The 26,260-nt window shown below is 36.6% G+C and overlaps 2 protein-coding genes across 3 annotated transcripts; one reads left to right on the top strand and one right to left on the bottom strand.

The window, feature by feature from the left end:
* The first annotated feature begins 1,297 nt into the window (after positions 1–1,297).
* On the top strand, positions 1,298–14,406 carry Hakai (E3 ubiquitin-protein ligase Hakai). Its single transcript, XM_085952370.1, has 6 exons — positions 1,298–1,811; positions 3,116–3,303; positions 4,583–4,657; positions 6,414–6,515; positions 9,936–10,169; positions 12,635–14,406. The coding sequence occupies exons 1-6, from the start codon at positions 1,601–1,603 to the stop codon at positions 13,148–13,150; spliced, it is 1,326 nt and encodes a 441-aa protein (XP_085808496.1). The 5' UTR covers positions 1,298–1,600; the 3' UTR covers positions 13,151–14,406.
* A 2,828-nt stretch (positions 14,407–17,234) lies between these two features.
* LOC147067747 (uncharacterized) lies at positions 17,235–21,525 on the bottom strand. Of its 2 annotated transcripts, XM_085952016.1 has the most exons (3): positions 21,339–21,525; positions 18,586–19,082; positions 17,235–18,336 (listed from the first exon to the last, which is right to left on the bottom strand). In XM_085952016.1, exons 1-3 carry the CDS (start codon positions 21,392–21,394, stop codon positions 17,312–17,314), a joined length of 1,578 nt encoding a protein of 525 aa, XP_085808142.1. In that variant the 5' UTR covers positions 21,395–21,525; the 3' UTR covers positions 17,235–17,311. The 2 variants fall into 2 exon arrangements, with proteins under 2 accessions (XP_085808142.1, XP_085808141.1); XM_085952015.1 differs by having other exon boundaries at positions 17,235–19,082.
* Between the last annotated feature and the right edge of the window lie 4,735 nt (positions 21,526–26,260).

Raw genomic sequence — 26,260 nt, 5'->3', positions numbered from 1 at the left:
ATTTGTTAAGTATTCAAATAGGTACCTATACATTTTCATCAACAATATACATGAACATAATATGAATGCTACATGTATAATATTTTTTTTCTTTTAAAAGAGAAAATACCTTGTAAAAAATATGCGTAACAAAGCAATAAAATGACAATTTAATAATATTATTATATTATCTAAACCTAAACTCTAAACAGCGTAAAGTGCAAACTGTAAAGTAAACTCGGCGGCCTTGGGACATTCGGAAGTCGGAACAACGGGTTGGAGAGAATTTTATTAGTGCTTTATTCACTGAGTCGGAGCGTAAACACAAGAACTACGCAGTTTGTTGCCGCATACCGGCATACTAGTCGCACACAGTGACATTTTTTTATTGTGGCATTTGAACCATGTGGTATTCAGTGCTATTAACTAAACTTTAGTAAAATGATATCGAAAATATTATTATAAAATCTGATTTTAAAATTATACATAATATCCACCGGAATAATGGTTGAATGTTGAGCATTATTTGCGTGGGTACTTACCTACATAAAAATAACTTGGGTAAAATAATCAAAAATGAATGAATGAAATGAAAAAATCAAATGCTAAAACCTCTTTGGTTTCGTAGCTTTATCTCAGTTTGGCGTAGGGTGACCACTACAATATTTTAATGAAAGAGGAATCAAATTGATTAAAATCAAGATTATCATCTTTATTATATTATGTAGGTATGTTATAATATGTGTTCTATGATATAGTGTGATTGTCACTGAATAATAATAGGTAGGTAATCTAATGTTCAGTTATTATCGTTGTCATAAGTTTAGTAAAAAAAACATGAGCTGATACATAAATAAAAATGATACATACATAAAAAACCAACGATATCGCAAGGGAGATGAGATATTTTGCCAACCACAAATAGCACGTACCCCAATGTTCTGAGTGTTCTATCAAACTAACATATAGGTACCTAATAATAATTTGCTGGACCTATTTTTATTGTAAAAAAATAACAATCAGTGCCATATTTATACAATTATCAATGAAAGATGAGTAAAACACATCCCAAATTTCATCAAAGTTTAAATTATCATAAAAAGCATTGAACACTAAATTACTTATATGTATCGGTAGGTATTAGGTACTTTCGTTTTCTACACAATACAAAAATTAATACTGTCCCGCACCTCCATAATATTATTATTCTCTATGCTATTATTACTGTGTTGGCAGCATTGACAATGTATTTTATAATATAATAATTATCTATGGCAACATTATTGTCTATGATCTACCCTGGTCTACTGGTCTATGCCTTTCGGCTGTCATTTGTGAATTTGATATTATTTGATAAAAATATATTACATACATAACTAATTTAATTAATTATAATACTTACAAAGTATTTATATTACATTGAATCTGCTTCCATAGTATTAATCATATCCTATAGCGAAGATGGGACGAAATACATACGCACTGGCATGCTTAGTATAATTCATAAATAATGTTTGTGATGTATAATAATATGCTGACTATTGATATGTAAATGATTCGTAACTGCCAAAAGAAGTATTTAGAAACCCCAAATCTGTATCGTTAATTTGTGGCCAAAACAATGAACGGCGAGAAAAGAGGCAGGGGCCGCGGAAGGGGCCGTGGCCGCGGCAGAGGGAGGGGTCGAGGCAGGGGTCGTGGCAAGAAAGCTCTCAAAGTTCTTTCCTCCGACGAAGAGGAGTGCTCTGTCGAAGAAAACTCCAACGCCGAACCTGACGAAACGAGTGGGCCGGAAGCTAAAGATGAAAACGAAGAGAATGAACCACCGAAATGTAAACATAAAAGTGTTTTTTTTACTGTTTCAATTCACCAAATTTTATTTCTATTTACTCATTCTTAGGCTATAGGTCACGGGTTCGAATCCCGATCTGACAAAAATATAATATGTTAATACATACGTTCCTATTTACATTCACAATTTTAAAGAATCATATTTTCGCTCAATTTTATCAGAAACTTATCTCTCTACAGCGTACACCAAATACGCTGACTATGGTGCAATTTTGTTCGGTTTTGATTAATATATCACAGATAGGGAATCCAATCCCGGGATCCCAGACAATTTTCTATACCTAAGAATCCCGGGATTAGTGAACATAATTCCGAAACCTTCAGGATTGATTTTTTTATCAATCTCAATCAATTAGTAGGTATGTGTACAAAATTATGTTAGTGAAATGTATGTACCTGCACGTGTCACAGGAGGAATCGCCGGACGCTAAACGCCACTGACATTCTAGCACACATACGGCGTCTAACCGCCAGTGCCACGGACGTGCAGGCAGGCACTTGTTTGTACGCTGAATTTTATGAATGTTATCTTTTCTTAAATAAATAAAAAAAACCTGTTTTACTTTCACATTTACTTCATTAAATCCATGTATTTCCAAGATTAAACGTACATAATATTAACATTAAATGTCTTAAATAGTAGATATAAATATACTAGACATTTTGACCGATTTTATCAATGCAATTTGCATAAATAAAAAAAAAATAATACTAACTATTGAAAAAAATGTCAATCCCGGGATCAAAATTTTGGCCCTGTATTGGATTCCCTAATCACATAGTAAATAAATACTTATACAATTATTTCATATTTTTGATATCATATTTTTTGGAGTTTGTAATGAATGCCGGCCGCCCTACCAGGTTTTGGATAATCAAAATAGCTCTTACCGAGAAATATCACTCGTCTATATTGTGATGAATAATCTAAAATAGTTTTTTATAATTTATTTAAGTAGCTTTATCTCTTTTATAATTTTTGTGAATTATATTTTCAAACTGAATGAGTCCCCCTTAACCATTTTCTAAATACGCTAGTTGTTTTACACTTGTGCCGCTGTTTGTTCGATGGAGTGGCATTATTTTAAAAGCGGGTAAGTAAATATTGTCCGTACTAGCCCAGCAGACATCTAGCGTTTTTCATAATTTTCCTGAGGCATAATGTTTGATTGCTTTTTATAAAACACAAAGAATTTTATATTATTAAATCTTCCCTTCTTGTTTCCCAATTATATACTTATTGGAATATTAAGTGTGGTCAAAAGATAAAATTTATTTGTTTTAGTGGAAGTTCCAGCAGACATATCTCAGTTGGAAGCCCCAGTTTTCACTACGATTCATAGAGGGCCTCCGGAACCCATGCTCAGATTAAATTGGAACCACAGAGCCACTTTGATTGGGGAGAAAGTACTCAACCCCATGATATACTGCTGCGACACCTGTCTTAAACCCATTCTCATCTATGGTCGAATGGTTGGTTGTATTTTAAACGTATTTTATTAAAGTACCTAGGTATATGACAGTATTTTAAAATTGAGCAAAGACACATAATATGGACTTCCCCATTGTAGAGATATCTAAACAAACCTTGTTGCAATAATTGGTTACAAGCAATTCGCTCAAAGCATTGGTTGTAGGTTGAATCCAATGATTTGATTAAAAAATAATTTTATATGGGTATTTCATTCTCAAAGAGATAATATAATGCGAACGCTGCTCAAACAAATTTTCTATGTTGAGAAGTGTTACGAGTATTTGACAGCGAACATTGGTTAGAGTAAAAAAGCTTTAATTAATATCTAAATTGACATAGAGATATCAGACCGGATATTGGATTTTTCTAATGCGTAGGGAAGAAGAAGGACGAACAATAATATCGTATCTTTCTAGTGAATGGTATCTTTAATAATTAGAGATACCGGTTCTGTGCCAAAGCGAACATGTTCGCGGATATGGCCAGGCGTACAGCGCCGGCCATACAAAAACGCGAACTTATTCACCTGTCTTTGAAGACAGAATGTTAGTCTCAGGCGTTTGTTTTGAATAATTAAAAATTCGGAAGAATACTGGTCCAATAATGAGACATTTTTAAAAGTTTTAACAATATAATATATATATAATAACAATATAAGGTGAAGCAGAGTCAAGACTGAACAAGATTATTAATACGAATGAGTTTATTTCACCATTGTGTATGCCTGACCATGGCCCCCACAAGGGGGGCTGACAGGGCTCTAGCCTGGGGGCCCGGGCTCAGGAGAGGCCCGACGTGGCGAGTCGACTAGATAAGTGAGATAAATACACATCACAAATTTGCTTTAATAGTAAAAAAGTCGCCTGCCGTGCTATGTTACCACAATAATGTTAATATTTTAAATTATGTGATTGTGCAATACAATTTTCAATTGTATGTCGATACATATGGATGCATTAAAAATATAAAAAAATGCTAAAAAATACACATTAATTTTACCGCGTCACCTTGCCTTTACTCTACCGGCAGGTAGGGGGGCCCGCCAAAGATCCTAGCTTGGGGGCCCACTTCCGGATGTGGGGGTCATGTGCCTGACTATTCTTTCTACAAATGACAAAGTTTTGGGCCATTGCTAGTACTAAATAATAGAGATGGTTATAAATTGAACCTTTAATTGAAATTGCTACGAATACATTAAATCAATCAATATTAATACAGCTACAATAATAAAAGCTACCGTTTTCACAAATTAATAGGTTTGTCAATTTTACTTTTCAGATTCCCTGCAAGCATGTTTTCTGTTTGCAGTGCGCTCGATCTGATCACACGCATTGTCCACGCTGCAGTGACAAGGTATATAACGCTAAGTCTCAAATTTATTATATTTATTTTAAAAATAACTAACCTACTGATGTAACCCCGGTCCTGGTAAAATCACAAGGGCGTTATATTCTCAATCGGCCCTGCCCTTAGACCAGGTTGAGAACCCCTGCTTTAGGCTAGCTCGGTACGGGGGTCGGAGAGGGTTGTCAAGTAAGAGTTCTTATCGACACTTGAGGACAAACCACAACAATATTGCGAAATAATTAACCGTTAACCGTAAGTTAACTGATTTTCACTACCTGTCAAATAGTACCATAAAATAACAACATCGCGTCTCACTTACTCTCGAAGAATGAGATTGGAGAGGCAGTCGGCACTTTTACGTGTAAACAGTTATTGTCACGATAGTTTAAAATAATATGTACTATTGCTGCCAGTAAATCCATGTACGTGTACAGGTGCTATTAAACTCTGAAATGAATACAGCAATAGCTGTAATGTTCGATTTTGTATCATGTTACATTACATCTGGAGCGTTTTGAGCGCTGGGTATGACAATGAAAGGATATGGCGTATTTTAAAAAAATACTACCCATTCTAAGGTTGATTATTATTACAAAGCAATCATAAATTGTTGGATATTTTATCATATTTGAATGGTAAAGGCATGGCCCCCACAAGGTGTGGGCTGACAGGGCTGAAGCCTAGGGGCCCGGGCTCTTGGGGGGCCCGGCGTGGCGGGTCGACCTGATAAGTGAGATAAACACACATCACAAATTTTCCCTAATGGGGAAAAAGTCGCTATTTCATTTGTAGAGTATGTCTGGTTGTGTGATGCCATATTTGATTACTGTGTGTCGATATTTGACAACTCCATAATTCAAATGGATTTATTCAACAATACAAAAAAATCGCTAAAAATACACTGAATATCTGTAATTTTACCAGTAACATTTAGAAAATGATTCTGTAAAAAGTCCCACTACCTTTAACCCTAGCGATGGGTAGGGGGGCCCGCCAAAGATCCTGACCTGGGGGCCCGCTTCAAGATGTGAGGGCCATGAGTAAAGGACATAGCTTATTATCAGTATCTATAGAATTATCTTAAAACGTGTTATCGTGTCCATTTTCTGAATAACAAAATGCCTAATTCTTGTCAGATCTGTGTCAGATTTGGGTTCAGAGATTATAATTATAATTTTCGGTACTGTTCGGTTATCAGGAATACAGCGGAAAACACATTTTGAAAATATCCGATATACTGGATTATTTGTTAGTTTGGGTTAGTTTAGGTTGGGTTAGGTTAGGTTAGGTTAACCTAACAAATAATCCAGTTTATCGGGTATTTTCAAAATGTGTTTTCCGCTGTATTCCTGATAACAGTACCTAATTTTCTACCGTAAATATTTTACTATAATATAATGTTAACAAGAATTTTACTAATGGTTTTATGAATGCATTGAATAATTTAAAAAAGTGAAAAAACCATAGCATATGGATGTACTGAAATATGACTATGTATATATTCTAAATCATTAGATCGAGATGTTTAAAAGAATTCTATATGTAATAAAAACACTTTATGCAGTCATCAAATATTAATAATATTAATACAAAGAAAAAATAAGGCTTCAGAATTATATAAATAGATGTCCAGGCTTTTATACTATCTACTTTAATTCCATAACATCTCTATTTTGACCAACATGATTTTTATGGAGTTTCGTCATTTAAAATAAGTATGTAATCTGAAAAGTTAATAGGTAATTGTTAATTTTATCTTCAGGTATCAAGAGTGGAGCAAACTGGTCTTGGCACAGTATTTATGTGCACACATGCAGGGACCAGATATGGTAATGCAGGATGTAGAAGGACTTATCTCTCACAGGTATAACTGAAAAAGTTTCTGTAATTAAATACTTCTCTCTCGTCCAGCTAAATCAGTGATGCACAAACTGTGGCCCAAAATGTCATTCGTTGTGGTCCAAAATAATAAGTACTTTATCACCTAATTTTTCATTGAATACGACAAAATTCTAATTTCCTATACTCATACTAAGTTTTATCGCGCAAATACATTATGTACGTAATCAGTGGCGGCCGGTGACAAGAATATGAGGGAGTGCAAAAAAAACTCACCTATTTATACAAGAAGTCCATCTTCCATCGATTTTGAAAACACGTCGATAAGACGAACATCTATACTTAACATCGCAAGAGCATTTAGCCTGTCTTGAGTCATTGTATTTCTCAAAAATGACTTAACCTTTTCTAAAGTTGAGAAACAACGCTCACTTCCCACTGAAATCATCGGGATTGTACAAATTATTTTTAATAGGGTAACACTTTTGCCAAATACTTCCAGTAAATTATTATTAGTGAAAAGTTGAAGTATCAATAATGCTCCAACAGTAACGTAGAAATCTTCTCTACTGTATAAGACTATTAGTTCATTTTTAAGTTTAAATTTGTCACGTTAATAATAATTATTCATTATTTATAATTAAATATTAAATTACCCGATTTAAAAAAATTCATTTACTAAAATATAAAGCCAGCCGGCTAGGTAGGCGGCTAGCTCTCTTCAGTACACATTTTAAATATACGTATGATTTTGAAATGATTAATGCGAAACATAGCTGATAATTTGGCATAATTCGGTCGCGTTGTTTACGGAACTCTAACTGTGACCGCCGATTTTTAAAAATTCATTGCGTGCGGCCGCATTGTAGATATGTTTCAGATGATGCATATTTACATATTCCAAAGTTTTAGCGTTGTCCATCGAGTAATAAGATAGTTATAATAAAAGTTATAAAAAATAAATGTCACCTCCGCGCATTGCCAATCTGCCCTATGTTAAACGTCGAACTGCAAAAAATGATATAAACTTTGCAACGAAGGAATTTCGGCACATTTAACATGAGTGACATGCTTATTGAACATATTTAAGCCGAAACGTCGATATTGAGTGGAAAAAATTAATATCTTCGGTATTTTCTTTAAAATCAGCCCATGTCAGATTCAAATCGCAGAACGTTCCCGCGACACGACAGTGCTGTGATCTGTCATATAAAATCGCAACTTCGTTTAATGAATGCATTTTCACGATACCTACGATGACGTTATTGAATTGAATCGTCGATTTATGCTCTAAATTCCCATTGATGACATTCTGCCGCTACGGCAGCTATCCAAGGTAGGGTTGTATCGAAGTATTAGCACTTATTGTGATCCAAAAGCAGTCTTTATACTTACCCACCTATAGAATAGATGATGCGCCGATGTGAATAATAATTGCTTCATGAATTCGACTCGGAAAATTAATTCCCATTAAACTATAGGACAGTGGGTAGTTATCGACATACTACCTACACAATTACCTACCTAATGATAAGGTTAATGATACCTACCTAATCTCAAAATGACCACAAAAGAAATGGGGCCTTTTTATCGTACTTACTTATCAAAATAGGTACCACCTAATCTCAAATCGACCACGAAATAGGGCCCCATTATCGTTTCAAATAAGAAAAATTATAAATAGGTAGGTAGGTACCGTTCAATGAATGAATACTTGGCTGAGCTAATAATGTCGGCCAATGTAAACTGTCATCCGTCTCGATGTGAATCGCTAATTAAAATAACGATGAACAATAATAATTTCACTTGTAAAATTCTCATTCAACGACAGTACCTATGCTCCATGTTCATTCTTATTGAATAGAGACCTACCTACCTATCTGTACAAAATAAACGTAATAATAGATATTATAAGTCCTATGTAACTAGGTACCTACTTCAATGCGGCAAACACTAGGCTAATTAATTGTTAAAAGCTACCCACCCACCTACGTCTACAATTCTACACCTAAGTACCTATTTATTCTCAATAACAGCCTTTCTGTGGAATACCCACCTGATTAAAATCATAATGCACCTAAGTACCAAATTAACAAGCTGAACTGAACTGTGTGTACATCAAATTTAAGATACCTACCTATTGAAACACTAATAGTAATAGGGTAATCTCAAAATGAAAATAAAAAAATTAATCCACCAACGTTAGCATAATAATATCGGCGAAATCGGTGAAACCGGGAGCGGCTTACGTTGAACTAAACTTACTAAACTAACCGTTTGATAAATAAGTCGGGAATAGGTATGTTTCTATTTTTGCACTGCATGCATCGACATGACATTAGTCATCAATAATTAGGCTTCCAACTATATCTCGACGCGTGGCCTAAGCGCTTGTGTTGGAATATTTATATCGGCCAGTGTATGATTTTATTGTCCGAACGCCGAGTTAAGCTTTGTGTGCTATGGCATTAGGTACAGGCAACCTCCTGAAGAATTAACATGGAAAACATCATTTCCAACGAAGATTCATGTAGTCTTATAGAACTTTGTTGGTTTTGATTCTACTAGCCTCATTTGTTGATCTAAATTTTTAAATGTATGCGTGAAAAATAGTGTAAATTCAAGGTACACTTTGAATTTTGCTCCTTGGCATGTCTCACCGATGGAGGCATGTGTGTATTGGTCGCGTCTCATTGGTGTAGTTACGTGTGTATTGGTAGACGGTGGCGTTGGCGCGTCGAAATCACATGTTCGAATACGCGCGGAATTCAAAATGATTGATTTCGTATAAGTTTCCGATATCGCATTTTTCGGAATACATGGGGGTTGTATATTATATATTTTTATTTAATCGATGATGGGGGTGCAGTGCACACTTTGCTCCTTTACTAGAGCCGTCCCTGTACGTAATGTAGAGTGGAGTACATAATTTATCATTATGTAAAACACTTTTACCAATTGTGGCCTGTGAAAAATTAGAAAATCGATAAATTGGCTCTTCTTTCAAATAAATAGGTTGTGCACCTGGTAAATAGTTTATAATGGTATTTTTATTAAGATTGAAATCCCTAGAGAGCACGTCCTCAAGTGGCAAATAAGAGAACACTCTTCAGATAGTAAAGGGTAGGAGAAATAAAACTTCTCCCATGAATCAACAGGTCTGGCACTCCATGTTGGGATTGGACAGAGGGCTAATCAACCATTGCCACTAAAATAAATGGTTACAAACACGAATCAACCATGCCTCGAACACATGGAAATCCCAATTAGACGACACAGACAGAAAAAAGGATTGAGAATAGGTATTTCATTGCATTGCGCCTATCTGTTATTAGTATAAAGTATTCTTTTGATGGTATGCAATTTCGATCTTGCAACATTGATTACATCTATATCATGGAGATAAAGATTGTAATCTATTATAATTGCTTTATTTTCCTTTCAGAGAGATCTGCAAGCTCACATAAATCACAGACATCTACCGACAGGTGGCTCGGTCCCACCAAATCCCACTCGACCGACTCCCACGCACCAAGACTTTGTCGGCAAGCTGACGCCTGTTCCCCCTTCTCCTGAGCCCTCTCACCGTATTAACTTGGCGGAGGGCCCCCCTAAGCCCCTCCAGCCGCAGCCGGTCCCTGCTCAGACTCCACCTGCTGCTCTTCTCAAACCAATGAGTGTAAGATCTCTTACTAATTAACGTTGTAAGCAGGGAACTCAGAAATAATGGGAACTGAAATACCCAACGGGTAAGGCGATAGCGGGTAACCGTCTCGAGTAAGGAAGAATCCGGGTTAAACTTACACACGTGTCAAGAATACGTTGTACATCTAATACTGAAAACTGCTCTCGGTTTATGCATTTACGCTCATTTAATGTTGGTGTTTTAAGTTTTAATTTAATGTTTACACACACTATTGCACGTGTATAATGCGTGCTTCATTTTCGTAGGACACTCACACATTCAAAAACCCTGCTTCAACGTGCGGCGTATTCAATGTAGCCAATCGGTATTCTATTTATTATCTGTTCTGTGGTTGTAAGCCATTCTCTTATGAGATCTGTGTGCAGAATTTCGATCACGTCTAAAGTGAATTGCGATTTTTCAATCAAATGAAAATTAAACTGCCAGATGCTCTGTAATAATAAGAAGAAGTTAAATGAAAAACAACAAATACACCCGATCCTCTTTTTGCACAGCTTTTTTTTTGCACGGTTTCAAAATAACACAGTTGAAAAAAGTACCAATTATTTTTTATTTTCACCGATTTTTTTGCTTTAACACGGGTTAAAAAGACTAAAAATACGTATGTATGTACATATTTATCATAAAGTTGCATTACGATGGACCGCACGCCACTGGTCATACATACGTACATACATGGCGCCACTAGTCAGTCACTTTAGGTTCGATACGAGAGACGCGTCGCGTGCTTCGGCGTCAGCGTCATTAAATATTTCCAGTGATGAGACTGATTTTTCACGAGGGAAAAACAGCAGTAAACGGGCACTTTTATCAAGTAGCGACACTGAATGAATATATTTCTCTTTCCTAAATTTAATTAATCGAAAACTATGTTTTTTTGTGTAAGTATAAATATTTTTATGTATAAATAATAAATAAATTCGATTTATTTTCGAGTTAAAGAATTTCGTATTTTGAGTTGACTAAGTACCAATGGAACCTATCTACCATTTTTGTATGGGCACCTTATCTTTTTTTACACGGTTTTGTTTTGCATGGTGTAGTTGTTGGTACGTATCTCCCTGGCAAAAAGAGGATCGGGTGTATCGTTGTTTTCATACTAAATGCTTCTAATTCAGATAAAAGGCATTCATTCTCTTGGAGCTTATGAAGATGTCAGGGAACATTGTAAAATTGTAAATTAAAAAAAAAAAAAAACATGAAAATTTTGTTGGTAATGAATGCTCAAAAAAATACAACACAAAAGTATAAAAATCTCTTTACACGTCATATAGAACAAAACTTAGTTTGACTCCGAAGGCAGTATCCAAGTTGTTCTGACATTAGAATTTGTGTTCAAGAAATAATCAGAAAAAAATGAATCTTGAACCTCAAGAAAAATTTTCAAAATATTGACAATTTTCATTTCTCGAGAAAATTAGCAATGAGAATCTTGAGAATTCGAGAAATTGTTTCTACATAGTTAAATTACGTAAACATAAAAAACTTAACTGAAATAGAATGTTGCCGATGGGAATCGGATTTAAAAAAAAATCGCCAGTCAAAAAAATTTGGCACAAAAAAAGTTTAAAGAAGCCCTTGTCTTTGAAAGGAATTTCTTCACTTTGTAAAGATTTTTACACTTCGAGGAAGTCTCGAATACGGTAAAAAATACAGATATTTCTTGAGGATTCTCGATAAAAAAAATATTCTTGAATTCGAAAATCGAAGGAAGTCAAGAAATCACAAGCGCTGTGAAATCTATGTTCTTTTGTCAAAGTTAAATGGAGGATCGAACAAACTGGTTGAGTTATTCAATTTAATTTATTTATTTAGTATCTGCTATTTATTTATACAAATCCCCAAGGGATGTTGTTACTGGCAATAAGGGTAGTGTGCTTATAGATTCTATAAATTATTCTATGCCTTCAGCGAGTTTTCTCGCTCTTTGAGGCCGTGATTGACAGGCCACACATACAAATTTCACGAGTTATCTCATCCGACTTTAAACTCAAATTACTAGTCACTGTCGATTGATTTGCATAATCTAAAAAATTAAACACATAGTGACGTCTGTTTGATTAATTATGAAATACCTGCCACAAATTATTGGTATTATACCGATTGTAGTAAGAACTTCGCTCTACATTCAACATGTCATTAAAAATCTGCGGCCTGTCAAATACTGCCATAGTAATATCGTGAGCATAGAAAAGGTAATATTGATTGCGCATCTTAAATTTATTTACACATAATGTATTTATGTACAGCAGTAATGAAAGGTGGAGGTAGACTGTTGAGACCCGACATAGTGGACACTAAACTTTCAGTCATACATATTTGTTTCAATTGAAATAAAACTGCGTAAACCAAGCCCTAGTCAGTAGTATGAGGTCCATAATATAATACTGTAGACAAAATAGGATCATTAAATTTAGCATGAATATTCATTATTTCAGATGCCGAATGTCGCCGATCCCCGTGCCCACGCTGCGCAGAATGTTGCATCCCACGGTTTGGGTCCTCCGACCCTTGCTAGAAGTCAGCTCGTCCCAGCCAGCAGAACCAATCTCATAACCGTCCCCATCCAGGATGATCATAGCGTGCCACCCCCGGGTCGAGGCGTTCCTGAATCGACTGCCCCGCAAGGTTACCGTTCATACCGACCACCGCACGGTTATTATGCTCGACCCACGGCGCCTCCTACTCTTGGGCCAGCTCCGCCGCCTCAGATGACAGCTGTAGGACACAGCATGTCTGTCCCGCCCCCACCTTTCTACGGCGCCGCTCCGGGACCCCTTCCCGTGAATTACGCGGGTCCGCCGGCGTATGCTCCGGCAGGGCAGCCAGTTGCGACACCTGCACCCGGCGCTTCCGATAGGAGTCCGGCGCGTGTTTATGAGCAGCAGCAAAATTATCCGGGGCCTGGCTGGCCACAGCCTACGCAACCCCCGTTGCAGCACTATTACAGATAATACTAATTCCAATGTGTAGTCCTGGCTAAATATAATATACCTACTTACTACTTCCTGTTTTTTATTTCACTCAGTTGGTATACTCTGCCATCACAATTATTAATAATTGAAAAAATTGTCTCAATTTGAAAGTCATTTTACACATTTCAGATCAGATCAGTATGCAGTAGACTCCCGATTACCAGGGCTAATGGTGGGGAGAGGTGGCGAAACAAAAAATACGGATAATCCGAACTATGGATTTTTCTTTTTAAAATGCAAGATATTAACAAATCTAAAGCAGACAATTATTTTAACATGATTAATACTCATTATTTATTAAGAAAATCTGAGATTTTGGTTTGTTTGCAGGAATTTTTTAATGATTTTCTAATATCAGTTCGAATTTTCCAAAAGCAATTACAGTATAACCTCGTTTTTACGTGCCCGGAATTCACGTTTTCCCGGCAATTGCGTGTAATTTTTTCAGTACATTTAATACCCGCATTTACGTTTTTCTTTCCCGCGATTTACGTCGGAAATATTCAAAAAATGCGAGTTACGCGCGCTTGACAATGATTGGGTCGTGACATTCGAACGGCGTAAGGTGTTTGGAGGGAAAACTCCGTGTCTTTAGAACGGCGCACGGTGATTGGTCGGCGAGCAACGCTGTGATTGGCCCGAGTTCAGCGCATAACAAGGTGATTGGTCCATTGGTCGCCATCTTTTCTTTTGGCATCGTGTTTGTGTTTTGTATACACTCCGTCTGTCATTAGTCTTACAAGTTCGCGGTTTATTTATTTCATATTGCTTTCGGTTCGATTATTATTCATTTTTACGTCCTCATTCTTTCAAACACATAATGTCTAACCAAAGGAAAGCTTTGTCAGTGTCAAGGATTTCAGACCAACCCCTAGAGGATTATGTAAACCTTGACTCCAATGTTATGACATCAGACTTGGTGGAAGTTGATGACATTGTTGACAGTCATTTAACACCAGCAGACTTGTCTGCTGAAGAACTGTCTGATGAAGAAGAGGTTGATATTCCAACAAAAGAAGAAGCAATGAGGTTCATCGAGGGTTTAAAAACCTACTTTACAAGCTTTGCTGATATTCAAGATGACACTTTTAAATGTTTATATAGTGTCTTGAAATAGAATTACATAACAAAAAAACAAAAATGCAACAGACTAATATACATGATTTTTTTAATAAAAAATTTTCAATAAAAATTTAAATTGAATGTTGTTTTTTAATAAAACGTAATATTTTTAGAAACATAAAATTTAAATGTTCTTTTTTTCAATACCCCCCTTTTACATTTTCCCTCCAATTAGGTTTTTTTCTTTCAGTCCCTTAAAAACGTAAAATAGGGGTTATACTGTATATCGTTATATTCGACTTCCCATTGGTCAATGGACTCCAATAAACTGACAACAGAACGTCGCTATAGGATTTGTTTCCCGAATATCCATTTTTGTCGAAATCGACATTTTAATGCAGTTCAATTTCTTTTATCGAACTCTACCGAAATCATTTATAAAAACAATAAATTTTTATCTAGGAACAGAGATATTTTTTTAAAAAACCCGAATACGCCATGTTAAGTTACAATTACTCCGTGGTGTTCTCCCGAATGTCCAACTATTCGTACCTGAATATCCAAGTTAATTTCGGTCGAAATATATCTCTGGCTGAGTGTTTATTTGCCGAATATGACTTTAGCCAATCAAACCGCGCTCACGCCGTGCATCTCGCTCCCACATTCACGCTGTCTAGCTATAAAACAATCACGCCTACTTTCATATTTTTCGGCCGTCCGGTGAAATTTCGTCTTATTGATATTGTTTTTAACGTTACTATTGTTTTAATAGTGAATTCATCAAATTTGAAGAGATCATTCATAGCTGATACATCACCAGTTCGCCCTGAACTTACAGTAGAGTTGTGGAAGTGAGTATTTTAACCTAAATAACTGCATTTTGTTTTGATAAATGACACAAAATCTAAAAACTTAAAAAAATCTTAAAACTACTATGACATAAAAAATAATTATTATTTCAAATTATTATTAATCAAACATTGTTTGTCTTTATTTTACTTTTAATCTAGGTATTTCTATGAAAATAAAGGCGATGCTATTATTTATTTTTGAATGCGCTGATAGTTATTTTAATTTAATATGTATGTTAGTAACCATTTATTTGGTGGATATTATATACTTAGGATATTGGTACCTACCTAATATTAGCAGCCAATGGTAATTAATTTATACATGCTATTATTTTGTGTTGTTATTCCTTACAATATTAAAAATATATAATATTTATTTGGTGGATTGTAATAAGTTTAATTGTCAATTATAGAAATATATAGATATAATAATATACAGATATATAAAAATAGATTTTTTTTTTTTTGGAAAAAGTAATAATATAAAATTGTTAGCAAGTACGAGTAAGTACCATCATAAAATATTGGAGAAATGACCGTGACGTCGGTTAGTAATTGAAGTAGTAGATACCTTATAATATATTTTCTCAGAAGTGATTTTATAAAATTATATAAGTATGTTCAATTATTAGAATGGTACATTCTTAAATCTTGTGAATTATTCGATCAATAAAAAAGTAGTTAATTATTTAAAAACTATTTTATTACTTAATCTGAAAAAAAACCCGAAAAAGCGATTGCCGCATGTTATTATTACATATGAACTTGGGTAATTATGATCATTAAGTATTTAAATAGTAGAGGTAATTATTAACAATTATCGTGTAAATAAATATAACATTTGAGGCGCGTACTTTTTGACCACTCAGTAATCTGTGGGCCGTGCAGCAATACGCTACGGTCTTAAATCCCGAACGTCCATGTTTTGTCCCGAATATCCATTATTCTGAGAGAGCGCTAAAAATTTCCCGAATATCCACAGTGAGTACTTGTAAATAAAACGCATTTTCTGTGCATTTAATGATTTATACCAGTATATTATTCTTGGAATCTATTCTTAGATAATGTTGCAATCATACAGTATAGTAAGAATGATTGATACATCTATTAAAATATACGACAGTGAAATTTGTTTTTCGTCTCCTGTAAAATTGACATTTGGTCTATTCGGGAAACAAATCCTATAGCGACGAGAAGTCAGTGCCGTGGACTATTGATAATTACTTCCTAAGTCTGTACCTGAGAGCTACCGTCGTAGTGTATGTTCAAGAAGAACACTTTTGGCAAAATGCAATTGAAGACTTTTTAGTTGCTTGACGAGTATGGATTTTATGCTTTTTTCGTATTTTAGGTTTCTGTTATGAATATACACAAAAGGTGAATGGTTTTTGAAAGATATGATAGGTATTTTAGTGAAAAAATCTGTATTTTACACATTTTCTGTAAAATCATACATATAACGACATACTGGCTAGATATACAGAAATATTTTAGTAATTTAACCCATAAAGAAATTACACCTCGAGCTTTCTGTGAATTCGTTGTTAAAGTTGAAAATGAGTCATATTTTGCTCCATATTGCAACTTGTGACAAAATATGTAACACTGAAATATTTGCTGCACTTCAAATATTTTAAGGAGTTCTTTACCCTTTGTTACTACTGGACATCTGATTTTGCACTGAGGGACAAGTAACGATTAGGTACCGATATCTTAATATATATTTTTAAATAATCATGACTAATAATCTGGACCGTTTCATCCAACACAGCAAAAGTCCAATGTTACAAAGTCAACCACCATTATCATTTTAACATACCAAACCACATTTGGGAAATGTTTTACTGTCTTTGGTTTTACCAGTGTATTCAGCAGTTTTACAGGGTGTCGGCAACACCTGAGAAGATGTGAGAAAAATTTATGAGCGATGGGGATCCACGGAGACGCCGCATGGTGTTCATGTGTTTGAACATAGACAAAAAAGAAAAACTGTTAAAATATTCAAATATGCTCTCATTATCAAAGATTATAATCTATGGATTATATGTGTATAAAGCATAGTCAAAGGATGGCTATTAAATTTTCTATTTTAGCCATTGATTTGTAAGCCAATGGTCCACTTATTCTATTATAAAATGATATGTTATGAATCTATGTTAAAATATTATATTTGAATATATTAAATATATAAATATTTAAATACAAGTATTAACATTTCTTATAAAGTTTATTTTTTTTTGACAGATTTTGTCGGTAATTCAAATAGACTTTTTTCAATCGATAACTCCGATGTCCACATGTCCGGATGCTCCTTTTTTATTTTTTTAATTGGCCAATTGTCATTAGAGATCGATTCGTCTGATTTATGTTTTCTTTTCTTTGAAGTCTTAATCGGTGCATTGGTTTGTTCTTCTTCAATATGATTTACTTCTTCGATATTCTTACGAGACTTCTTTTTAGATATATTCTTGGGATTAATTGGGTTTTTAAGTTGTTCGATGACAGATTTTGGAAGTTTCAACATACTTTTATATTCTACCCCAAATAGGGGATGACGTTTTTTAAGACTGGCTGGAAACGGAGTCTTTTCTATGTGGTCGTATGAGACTTCGACTTCATAGGCACTTTTTAGTTTCTCTCTCAATATGAAAGCTCCATTCACTTTATGTGACGTTACTTTGAAGTCACCATTGTCAGTCATCGGAGGGGTAAGAAGTGAAATATTATCAAATTGTTGTTCGGCATTTAATGAAACACATTCAAAAACAGTGTCATCTAATCGTATTCTCTTGTGCTTTTGTGTTAAATCAACATCTTGAAGCCCGTTCAAATTTATGTTTTGCGGACACTGAACTATCCATATGTCTTCGTCATCACCGACATCTGCATTACCGACACTCGGAACATTGTCTAAATGACTGTTTGATTTCAAATATTTTCTTAACATTGTTTCATTATCGTAATTTTTTATTTTATTATTTGATTTTTGTTCCGGAATCAGAAAGTTGGAGTGATTTGTTTTTTCCAGTTTCATAGGTCGGCCTGAATTTTGAGGAGAGTGATGACTATTGTTAGTCAATGAGCCGTTGATGGATTTTTTTGGCGTTTTGTTATGTTTGCTTGTATTGTTGCTGTCATGATCACTGTTGTCTTCATGGTCACCTAAATCATTGGAAGACTCCTCTTGTTGTGGCGTTTTATTATGTTTACTTGTATTTTTGCTGACATGATCAATGTTGTCTTCATGGTCACCTGAATCACTGGAAGACTCCTCTTGTTGTGGCATTTTATTACGTTTGCTTGTGTTGTTGCTATCGTGATCACTGTTGTCTTCATGGTCACCTGAATCACTAGAAGACTCCTCTTGTTTACTTGATTCTTCGCTGATGATTTCTGATTTTACCTTGGCTGCATTGGCTCCATTTTGTTTTTTATTTTTTGTCAATTTTTTGGAGGTACTGGTGTTGTTGCTGTCATGATCAATGTTGTCTTCATGGTCACCTGAATCACTGGAAGACTCCTCTTGTGGCGTTTTATTATGTTTGCTTGTATTTTTGCTGACATGATCACTGTTATCTTCATGGTCACCTAAATCGCTGGAAGACTCCTCTTGTTGTGGCGTTTTATTACATTTGCTTGTGTTGTTGCTATTGTGATCACTGTTGTCTTCATGGTCACCTGAATCACTAGAAGACTCCTCTTGTTTACTTGATTGTTCATCATCTTCGCTGATGATTTCTGATTTTACCTTGACTGTACTGGGTCCATTTTGTTTTTTATTTTTTCCATTTTTTGTAGATGTTTTGGTGGTACTGGTGTTGTTGCTGTCATGATCACTGTTGTCTTCATGGTCACCTGAATATCTAGAAGACTCCTCTTGTTTACTTGATTGTCCATCATCTTCGCTGATGATTTCTGATTTTACCTTGACTGTACTGGCTCCATTATGTTTTTTATTTTTTCCATTTTTTGTCTTTTTTGTAGATTTTTTGGTGGTACTGTAACAAATAAAAATATGTCCAATATGAATTTAGAACATCATGTGCAATAATCATTTATTATGGTGTTGAAACAAAGTTTTTTGTTAACGGCCCACATGCTCAGCGTATGTCAAAATGGAGCTTTTATGCTAATTTCAAAGCATGATCCTGGACATTCCTTAAACGTTGTAGATAATCTATTTACATAATTTTAAAGCCTTATTATCCTTTATATTTATTTTAAACATTTGATGACTGCATAAAGTATTTTTATTACATAAAATAGTATTCTTTTAAATCTCTCGCTCTAATGTTTTAGAATATAGTCATATCACGTCCATGTGAAGTGGTGTTAAGATTTTTTATATTTATTAATTTTTAAAAGCATTTATAAAACCATTAGTAAAATTTATGTCAACATTATTATAGTGAAAAATTTACAATAAAAAATTATATTGATAATCTCTGTGATCTCAAATTTGACAAGAATTAGGCATTTTATTATTTAAAAAATGGGCAAGATTTACACATTTAAAGATAATTTTAACGATACTGATTATAAGCTATGTCTTTGAGCATTCAAATGTGATAAACATTATACGAATAATGTTTGCTTTATAATAATTATTGACCTAAGAAGAAGGTAGTATTTTTTTGAAATACGCCATTTTTATTGGCATTTCCCAGTGGCTAAGCTACAACATATGGCCGTAGCCATAAATTGACAAACAATAAATAACAATAAACAAAAATATAAAACGGTACATGTTCAAACATGCGCGTTACCATGATCTCACTCCCTACTTCATTTATCGTTTGTCAATTTATGGCTACGGCCGTATGTTGTAGCTTAGCCACTGGGAAATACCAATAGAAATGGCGTATTTCAAAAAAATACTACCTTATTCTTAGGTCAATAATTATTATAGAGCAAACATTATTCGTAGAATGTTTAAATTTAGAATGTGAAAATTTACAGCGCAAGCACCCAACTATTCATATTGAATTTGCCAGGCAAAATATAGCTCCACCTGTACATGAAAATACTTTGAAAATAAATGAAACCAGTGCTTCAGTATTTTCTACTGAAACAGGACTGGACTAGCGCCACAGTTCCAGCTGTACCTGAAAATGGGACTTTTCGAAAAGCCGATGTATTTTTAACGATTCTATTAAAGCCGACATTTCAAATACTAGTAAGTATTTTGGAACAAGTTTCGATACTAAGTATTTTTTATACTGGTAGTAAGTATAGTCTTCAAAATCGACCAGTTTTCCCACCTCTAGTGCCCCAGCTGAAGTATAGCCTTAATTCTACAATATTTGGGTTATTTTGGGTGATAAATCCATCCTCAGAATGATTTAAGAAAACTAATTCTAAAAATTCACCCAGCAAATGCTTATGATCCAAAAGTCATGCCAAAAAGACTGGGGATATCCTCTGTACCTCCTTGCACACACAAGTTGCGTAGTTTTCATTTATTTAATTTATATTATCATTTATTGTACTTAATTCTATGAACTTAAAATATACTTGAGTACATACTAATACGTTTTTAAAGAGGTCAAATATTTTCAGTATATTACATATCTTATAAGACAAGGGAACTTGTAACTGTTGCATAGAAACGCTGCATACTTTGGCAATATTTTCTGCATTGAGAAATATGATTTATTCCCGGTGATAATGCAGGGAAAGGTAAAAGGCAGTATAAGGAGAGGTAAAAGAAAATTCTCTTAGCTATGCATCCTCCGTAAGTGGCACATTAAGAAACAGATTAAGTATGTCTATTATTCTACACCAATATAATATATTATTATATTTTTAGAAGGTGAATTCTGTAATGACGTGCAGATTATATCAGTACATACTATTTTAAAATATATTATTCTATCCGAATTGCAGTAATAATCTTGACAATAACCTTCAAAACAGATGGTTGGTGTTTACAACTATGATATAGTACGAATTTAGACATGGCCTTACGTAGGTACTCATAATAAAATGGATCGGTAATATTATAGTACTGTCTATACATATTGCCGTTTTGAGACCAAAAACCAAACCAAAACCTGACAACCTAGTTATTTTTGGGTTACAGTACCTATGTTAGGTTTTTGGTCTCAAAAGACCTCGATCACAACGATATGGAGTACTATAAAATTACTAATGAATCTTTAAAATAAATGCTTCCATTCAAAGAACGTTTGTAAATTGTATAATACTATTTTTTGGTTGAGGTTATGAACAAAAATTAAGAGAATTCTCCTCACTTTTTTTCGTCCGAATCGACAGATTCCCAACCAAAACTGTGTTCGCTCTCCGACATGGTAATGGAAAAGCTACTAGCGAATTCCAGACAATAAATAAACACCTTTTATTTAAAAATAATAAGATTTTCTTGCAAATGTCAAACTGACAGCAGACCACGTTATTTTGTTGAAACTGTCAAATCGTCTCAAAAAATCTCAGGCGGTTTTGTGAAAAGCAGTGTTGCCATATTTTTGTCACTGAAATATGGTACGCGGTCAAAGAGTATTGGACTCCTCCCAGTCTTCAATCTCTTTGGTTGAATAGGTACCTTTGAAATATATAACTTTCATTGTTTCAAAAAAAATGATAATGAAAGGAGTTTTACCTACCAATAAAACTCTTATTATTCATGTTGACTTTGAAGTCCTTGAGATAGGGTTTGCTCTTTCTTCTTCGCGTGAGGATATATTCTACTAATTTATTTTCCCTTTTCTTGTCGTTGGTCGTTCCTGTTTTTATTTACTGGTCATACCCGCGCGTAAATTTTTTATGTATGTAATTTGGGATTCTTTTGTCTTCATTATGATATGACTCAAGGAACCAGGTAGAAGTTACCTGGACTTCAAAGTCAACATGAATAATAAGAGTTTTATTGGTAGGTAAAACTCCTTTCATTATTCGAATTTGACTTTGAAGTCCTTGAGATATCTGTTTGTTATCACCTGGGGCTCTATGTTAGAACTTGCGAGTGCAAGCTTCCCGGTCGAGATGACGTCATATGACATCATTATGACGTACTACCGGAGTGATAATAGCATTCGAGAAAATAGCGAGTGGTCAGACAGCGGCGCTATTCATTGTCACCATACACATATAGGTGTATCATAATAAAATTTTCTATGGTTATTCTGTGCGCGGTCGGCATGCCTCGAGCGTGACGTCACAATTACGTCATCTCGTCTGGTGCCACACGAGACGAGAGTTAGGAAATCGCGGTGCTGGTGTTGGGTATGCCAAATTCCTGTATGTGACAATGATTCATTGACTAGGTAAAAGACCATCGTGACTTTCCATGTATATGGTTGAATAGAGAAGTTAATGGGTTCTTTTCCCCTTCTGATGGTGGTGTATCCATCATTCTCTGGTAGTTGTCGTGAAATGTTGACTCACTACGCCAGATACATCTCTTTAAGATTATCATTGGGTATATGTACAGTTTAAGGAAGTCACCACTGAGCGGACACTGCCTGGTGGTTCTTGTACCCCTGCTTCCAACAGTACTGACCTTATCCAATTCCCTATAACTGTCCTGGTGGCTGGTTTTGGTGATCCTCTTGAAGATATAAATAATTCCGAAATATCCCTACCTTCCCCTCTCCTAGGGTTTGACATGCAGACGAGTTTCCGTAACCAGAATAATACTGGGTCGATATTTTGACACGTGGAAGCGCTTAGCTTCCATTCCGATTGACGATGCTTGGCGGTATTTGTATTTGCGTCAAACATTGGCCATACAATTATGTAGTCACGTTTTTCCACCAATCCATTGTCTACTATTAGTAGTGTGAGGCCATGAACCCTTCGTCCCGATGCGAGAAGCAGCCGAGTAGGTAGCTGTCCTGCGAGAGGTTTCGAATAGGTTGTACTCCACCGGTGTTGTTTTCCTAAGATGATCTACCACTCGTCCTGGATCCCAAACCGGTGGTTTGACGGGTTTCGTTTTATGTACCGAAATTGCCTGTAACATATTGTGTTGTACTACCACGTTGATGCTGATATCTACAATGATAATCGGTTTGCAAAAAGTGGTTATGGCTGACTTATGCACCAGGATGGTGTTGTACGACAAACCCTCTTTGTTGTGCATGTTGCCTAGGTATCTGGCCAATTCCATTCGTTGAGGGCTATTATGATCCATTAGGTTCTTGTTACTCATGTCATTGTCTTCCATTTGTTCCAAGCTGGTTTGTAAGTTTTTAGAGTCGAAGGCCGCCATCTGAAAGTAAGGAGTGCCCTTTCTTCCACCATTCAATTTGATGTTATTTCCACCCCACCCGAAATTAGCCATAGTTGAAGGAACAGGTCCTGGGTCCTTGGAGGTGGACGGTTGGTCTCCATACCTACTAGTGTCGTATGTAGGTGCGGCATTGTATAAGGAGGTACTATCGCCCTTTTTCGTAAGTCCACTCCCCAAAAGCATTATTTCCAGCTCGGTGCCACTAGTAAGTACTTCCCTTTTTCTGAGTTCAGGTGCGCTAGGACTCGTGAAATTAAGTTTGGTGGGGGAAATATTCACGCCAATCTGAAGTCATACACTCGGCTGAAGGCGTCGTGAAACAGCGCGCCACTGTCTGTAACGTCTCGTGACACATACGTTGCAATGACATGTGCTGTTTCGCGTGCGAATAAATCCACCTCGGGAACAGAAACAGGGGGGTGGTTGCGGTGTTGATGAGGTGCCATTCGGGAATGAGTTGTCTGCGGGAGAGATGATCTGCCACGCAGTTGTGTATAATGTAGTAAACATGATGTTGGCTAGACTGGTAAATACTAGTGTCTGTCGGCATAGGTTTAGGAGGGTGACAGATTTTGTGCCGCCCTCGTTGTTGATGTATGGCACCACTGTTTTGTTGTCTGTCTGCAGAAGCAGATCTGATCCTATGATTGATTGTACCTGAGATTGAATTGCAAACATTTCCTTCCTGTTGGAATGCCATGCCATGGTAACTGGTCTTGTTCCCACGTACCTGATCAGTTGGGCTCCCTAGCCTGTGTCAGCTGCGTCTGTCATCAGGAAGTGATTGATGTGTGTCAACTCTGAGGAGCCTATCACCTGGAGCCACCACATGATGTCCTGTTAGGCCTGTGGTGGGATTGTCGTCTATTGGCGAGAATGGGACCTCGACAATATTAATGACTGGAGCTTTATACCCGTCGGCAATGCAACCTTCCTCGTGGAGGTAGGATGCGAAGTTAAGTCGCCCCAGAAGGGATTGAACATGTGTCTGCCTGAGGGACCAACTGCCTTTTTGTACCCGCGTTGTGTCAAATCTGAGGATCCTTTCGCCTAGGGCCACCACATGATGTCCTGTTGGGCCTGTGGTGGGATTGTCATCAATTAGCGAGGATGGGACTTCGGCCATATTGATGACTGGAGCGTTGTAGCCGTCGGCAATACAACCTTCCTCGTGGAGGTAGGATGTGAAGTTGAGTCGCCCCAGAAGGGATTGGATATGTGCCTGTCTGAGGGACCAACTGCCTTTTTGTACCTGCGTTATGTCAACTCTGAGGATCCTATCGCCTAGAGCCACCACGTGATGTCCCGTTGGGCCTGTGGTGGGGTTGTCATCAATTGGCGAGGATGGGACCTCGGCCATATTGATGACTGGAGCGTTGTAGCCGTCGGCAATGCAACCTTCCTCGTGGAGGTAGGATGTGAAGTTGAGTCGCCCCAGAAGGGATTGGATATGTGCCTGTCTGAGGGACCAACTGCCTTTTTGTACCTGCATTAGCAGATGGTGACGGAGTGCTACACAATTCTCCGGCGACAGGAACCTCCGCTTGGTGTGTGTGTCCTACGTGATGTCCAGGGACCCTCATTGTTGGCTTGGGTTCAGACAGGATCTTTTAATATTTATTAACCACCCTAAAGACTGTAGGAAGGTTATCCTGTATTCCACCTGAACCGAGACTGTTTCTCGTATTGGTTGGCTACTAAGAAGTCGTCTAGGTTAGTGAATATTCTCAGCCATTCTTTCGTAGGCGTTCGGCGACCCAATTGGTCAGGGATGCCAACATAATCGGAGCGGTTGGCAGCACGAACGGGAGTCACGTGAATTGTAGGAGCTCCCCTTGATAGGCTAGTCGGACAAATCGACGATGTTGAGAAGCCATTGGTACCTGGAGGGACGCCTGGCTTAGATCTATTATTACTAGCCAGTCTTCTGTTTGTAAGACGGCTGCAATCTCGTAATGGTGAATTAGTTTGAATGGCTTTGGCTGTAGGAACGCATTCAAACGCTTTCGGTTGAAAACAGGGCATAGAGCCCCGTCTTTTTTCTTGATCAGAAACAGGGTTGAGAGAAAAACTGGGGGTTTGACCCGCTTCTTCTAGAACCCCTGAGTTCTTTAAGTCCTCGATCTCGAGAGTGACCTCTGCTGATTGTTGCGTTTTAAAATCTTTCCGTAAAAGTAAAGAAGGACTTACCAATAGTGGTATCCGCACAAAAGGTATGCGGGCTACGGCTATTATTTTTTACCAATGTTGGGGGGGGGGGGGGTACACTACGCCATCCAGACTCCACGAAAGTCTCTTAGGCGGTCCCCAATGTTATTGGTCGTCCAGATGCGGTCACCTTCGCTTAGAGTACGGATCCCTGGTGGAGCCCGTACCTCCGATGGAGAACTCCCTTCCCACAGGACGTCGCCCCTTGGGAGTACCCCGGCCATAATTTGAGTTCGAGGGCCTTCCGGGCTTTAAGCTCGGAGGAATCCTTGATAGTGCCTCCCGAGTGAAGGTATCCTTCCGGTAAGGATCTGAGTCATGTTCTCGCAAATTTTATTATGTGTTGTCCCCAAAACCCCCTTCGATTTTTTGGTACAGGCTCATCGCTGTTATGATTTTTTGAGGATTGGTTGCCCAATCCACTAACCCTTGCATACGCTTTCAGAAGCTGTCCCGATGGGAAAACATTGCATTCTGGAGGGCCGCGATGGTCCTCTTCGTCAGATGGTTAGCTGATGAGGAGTGGTCGCACCGACGCAACTTGTCATTTAGATCTAACTCTACGACCGTAGGGGCAAGAATTGTTTTTTGGGCGTTGTGGCACTCCTTGCTGGTCCCCCTGCTGAAATAAGGTACGTAACGAGGATACCTCAAACATTAGCATCTTAATCGACGCTCGTACCTACGTTGAACTTTTCCTCCTGTAGCAGTTCTGCT

The sequence above is a fragment of the Rhyacophila brunnea genome, unplaced genomic scaffold (assembly GCF_057557595.1).
Source record: "Rhyacophila brunnea isolate RB1 unplaced genomic scaffold, BYU_Rbru_1.0 scaffold_3, whole genome shotgun sequence".
NCBI lineage: Eukaryota > Metazoa > Arthropoda > Insecta > Trichoptera > Rhyacophilidae > Rhyacophila > Rhyacophila brunnea.
This window is presented reverse-complemented; position numbering and strand designations above follow the sequence as displayed.

Coding starts and splice junctions, on each gene's coding strand:
- Hakai (XM_085952370.1), top strand. CDS start 1,601: ATGAACGGCGAGAAAAGAGGCAGGGGCCGCGGAAGGGGCCGTGGCCGC. Junction 1,812..3,115: donor AGAGAATGAACCACCGAAAT/GTAAACATAAAA, acceptor TATTTGTTTTAG/TGGAAGTTCCAGCAGACATA. Junction 4,658..6,413: donor GTCCACGCTGCAGTGACAAG/GTATATAACGCT, acceptor TTTTATCTTCAG/GTATCAAGAGTGGAGCAAAC.
- LOC147067747 (XM_085952015.1), bottom strand. CDS start 21,394: ATGTCGGAGAGCGAACACAGTTTTGGTTGGGAATCTGTCGATTCGGAC. Junction 19,083..21,338: donor GTCGATTCGGACGAAAAAAA/GTGAGGAGAATT, acceptor TATTTGTTACAG/TACCACCAAAAAATCTACAA.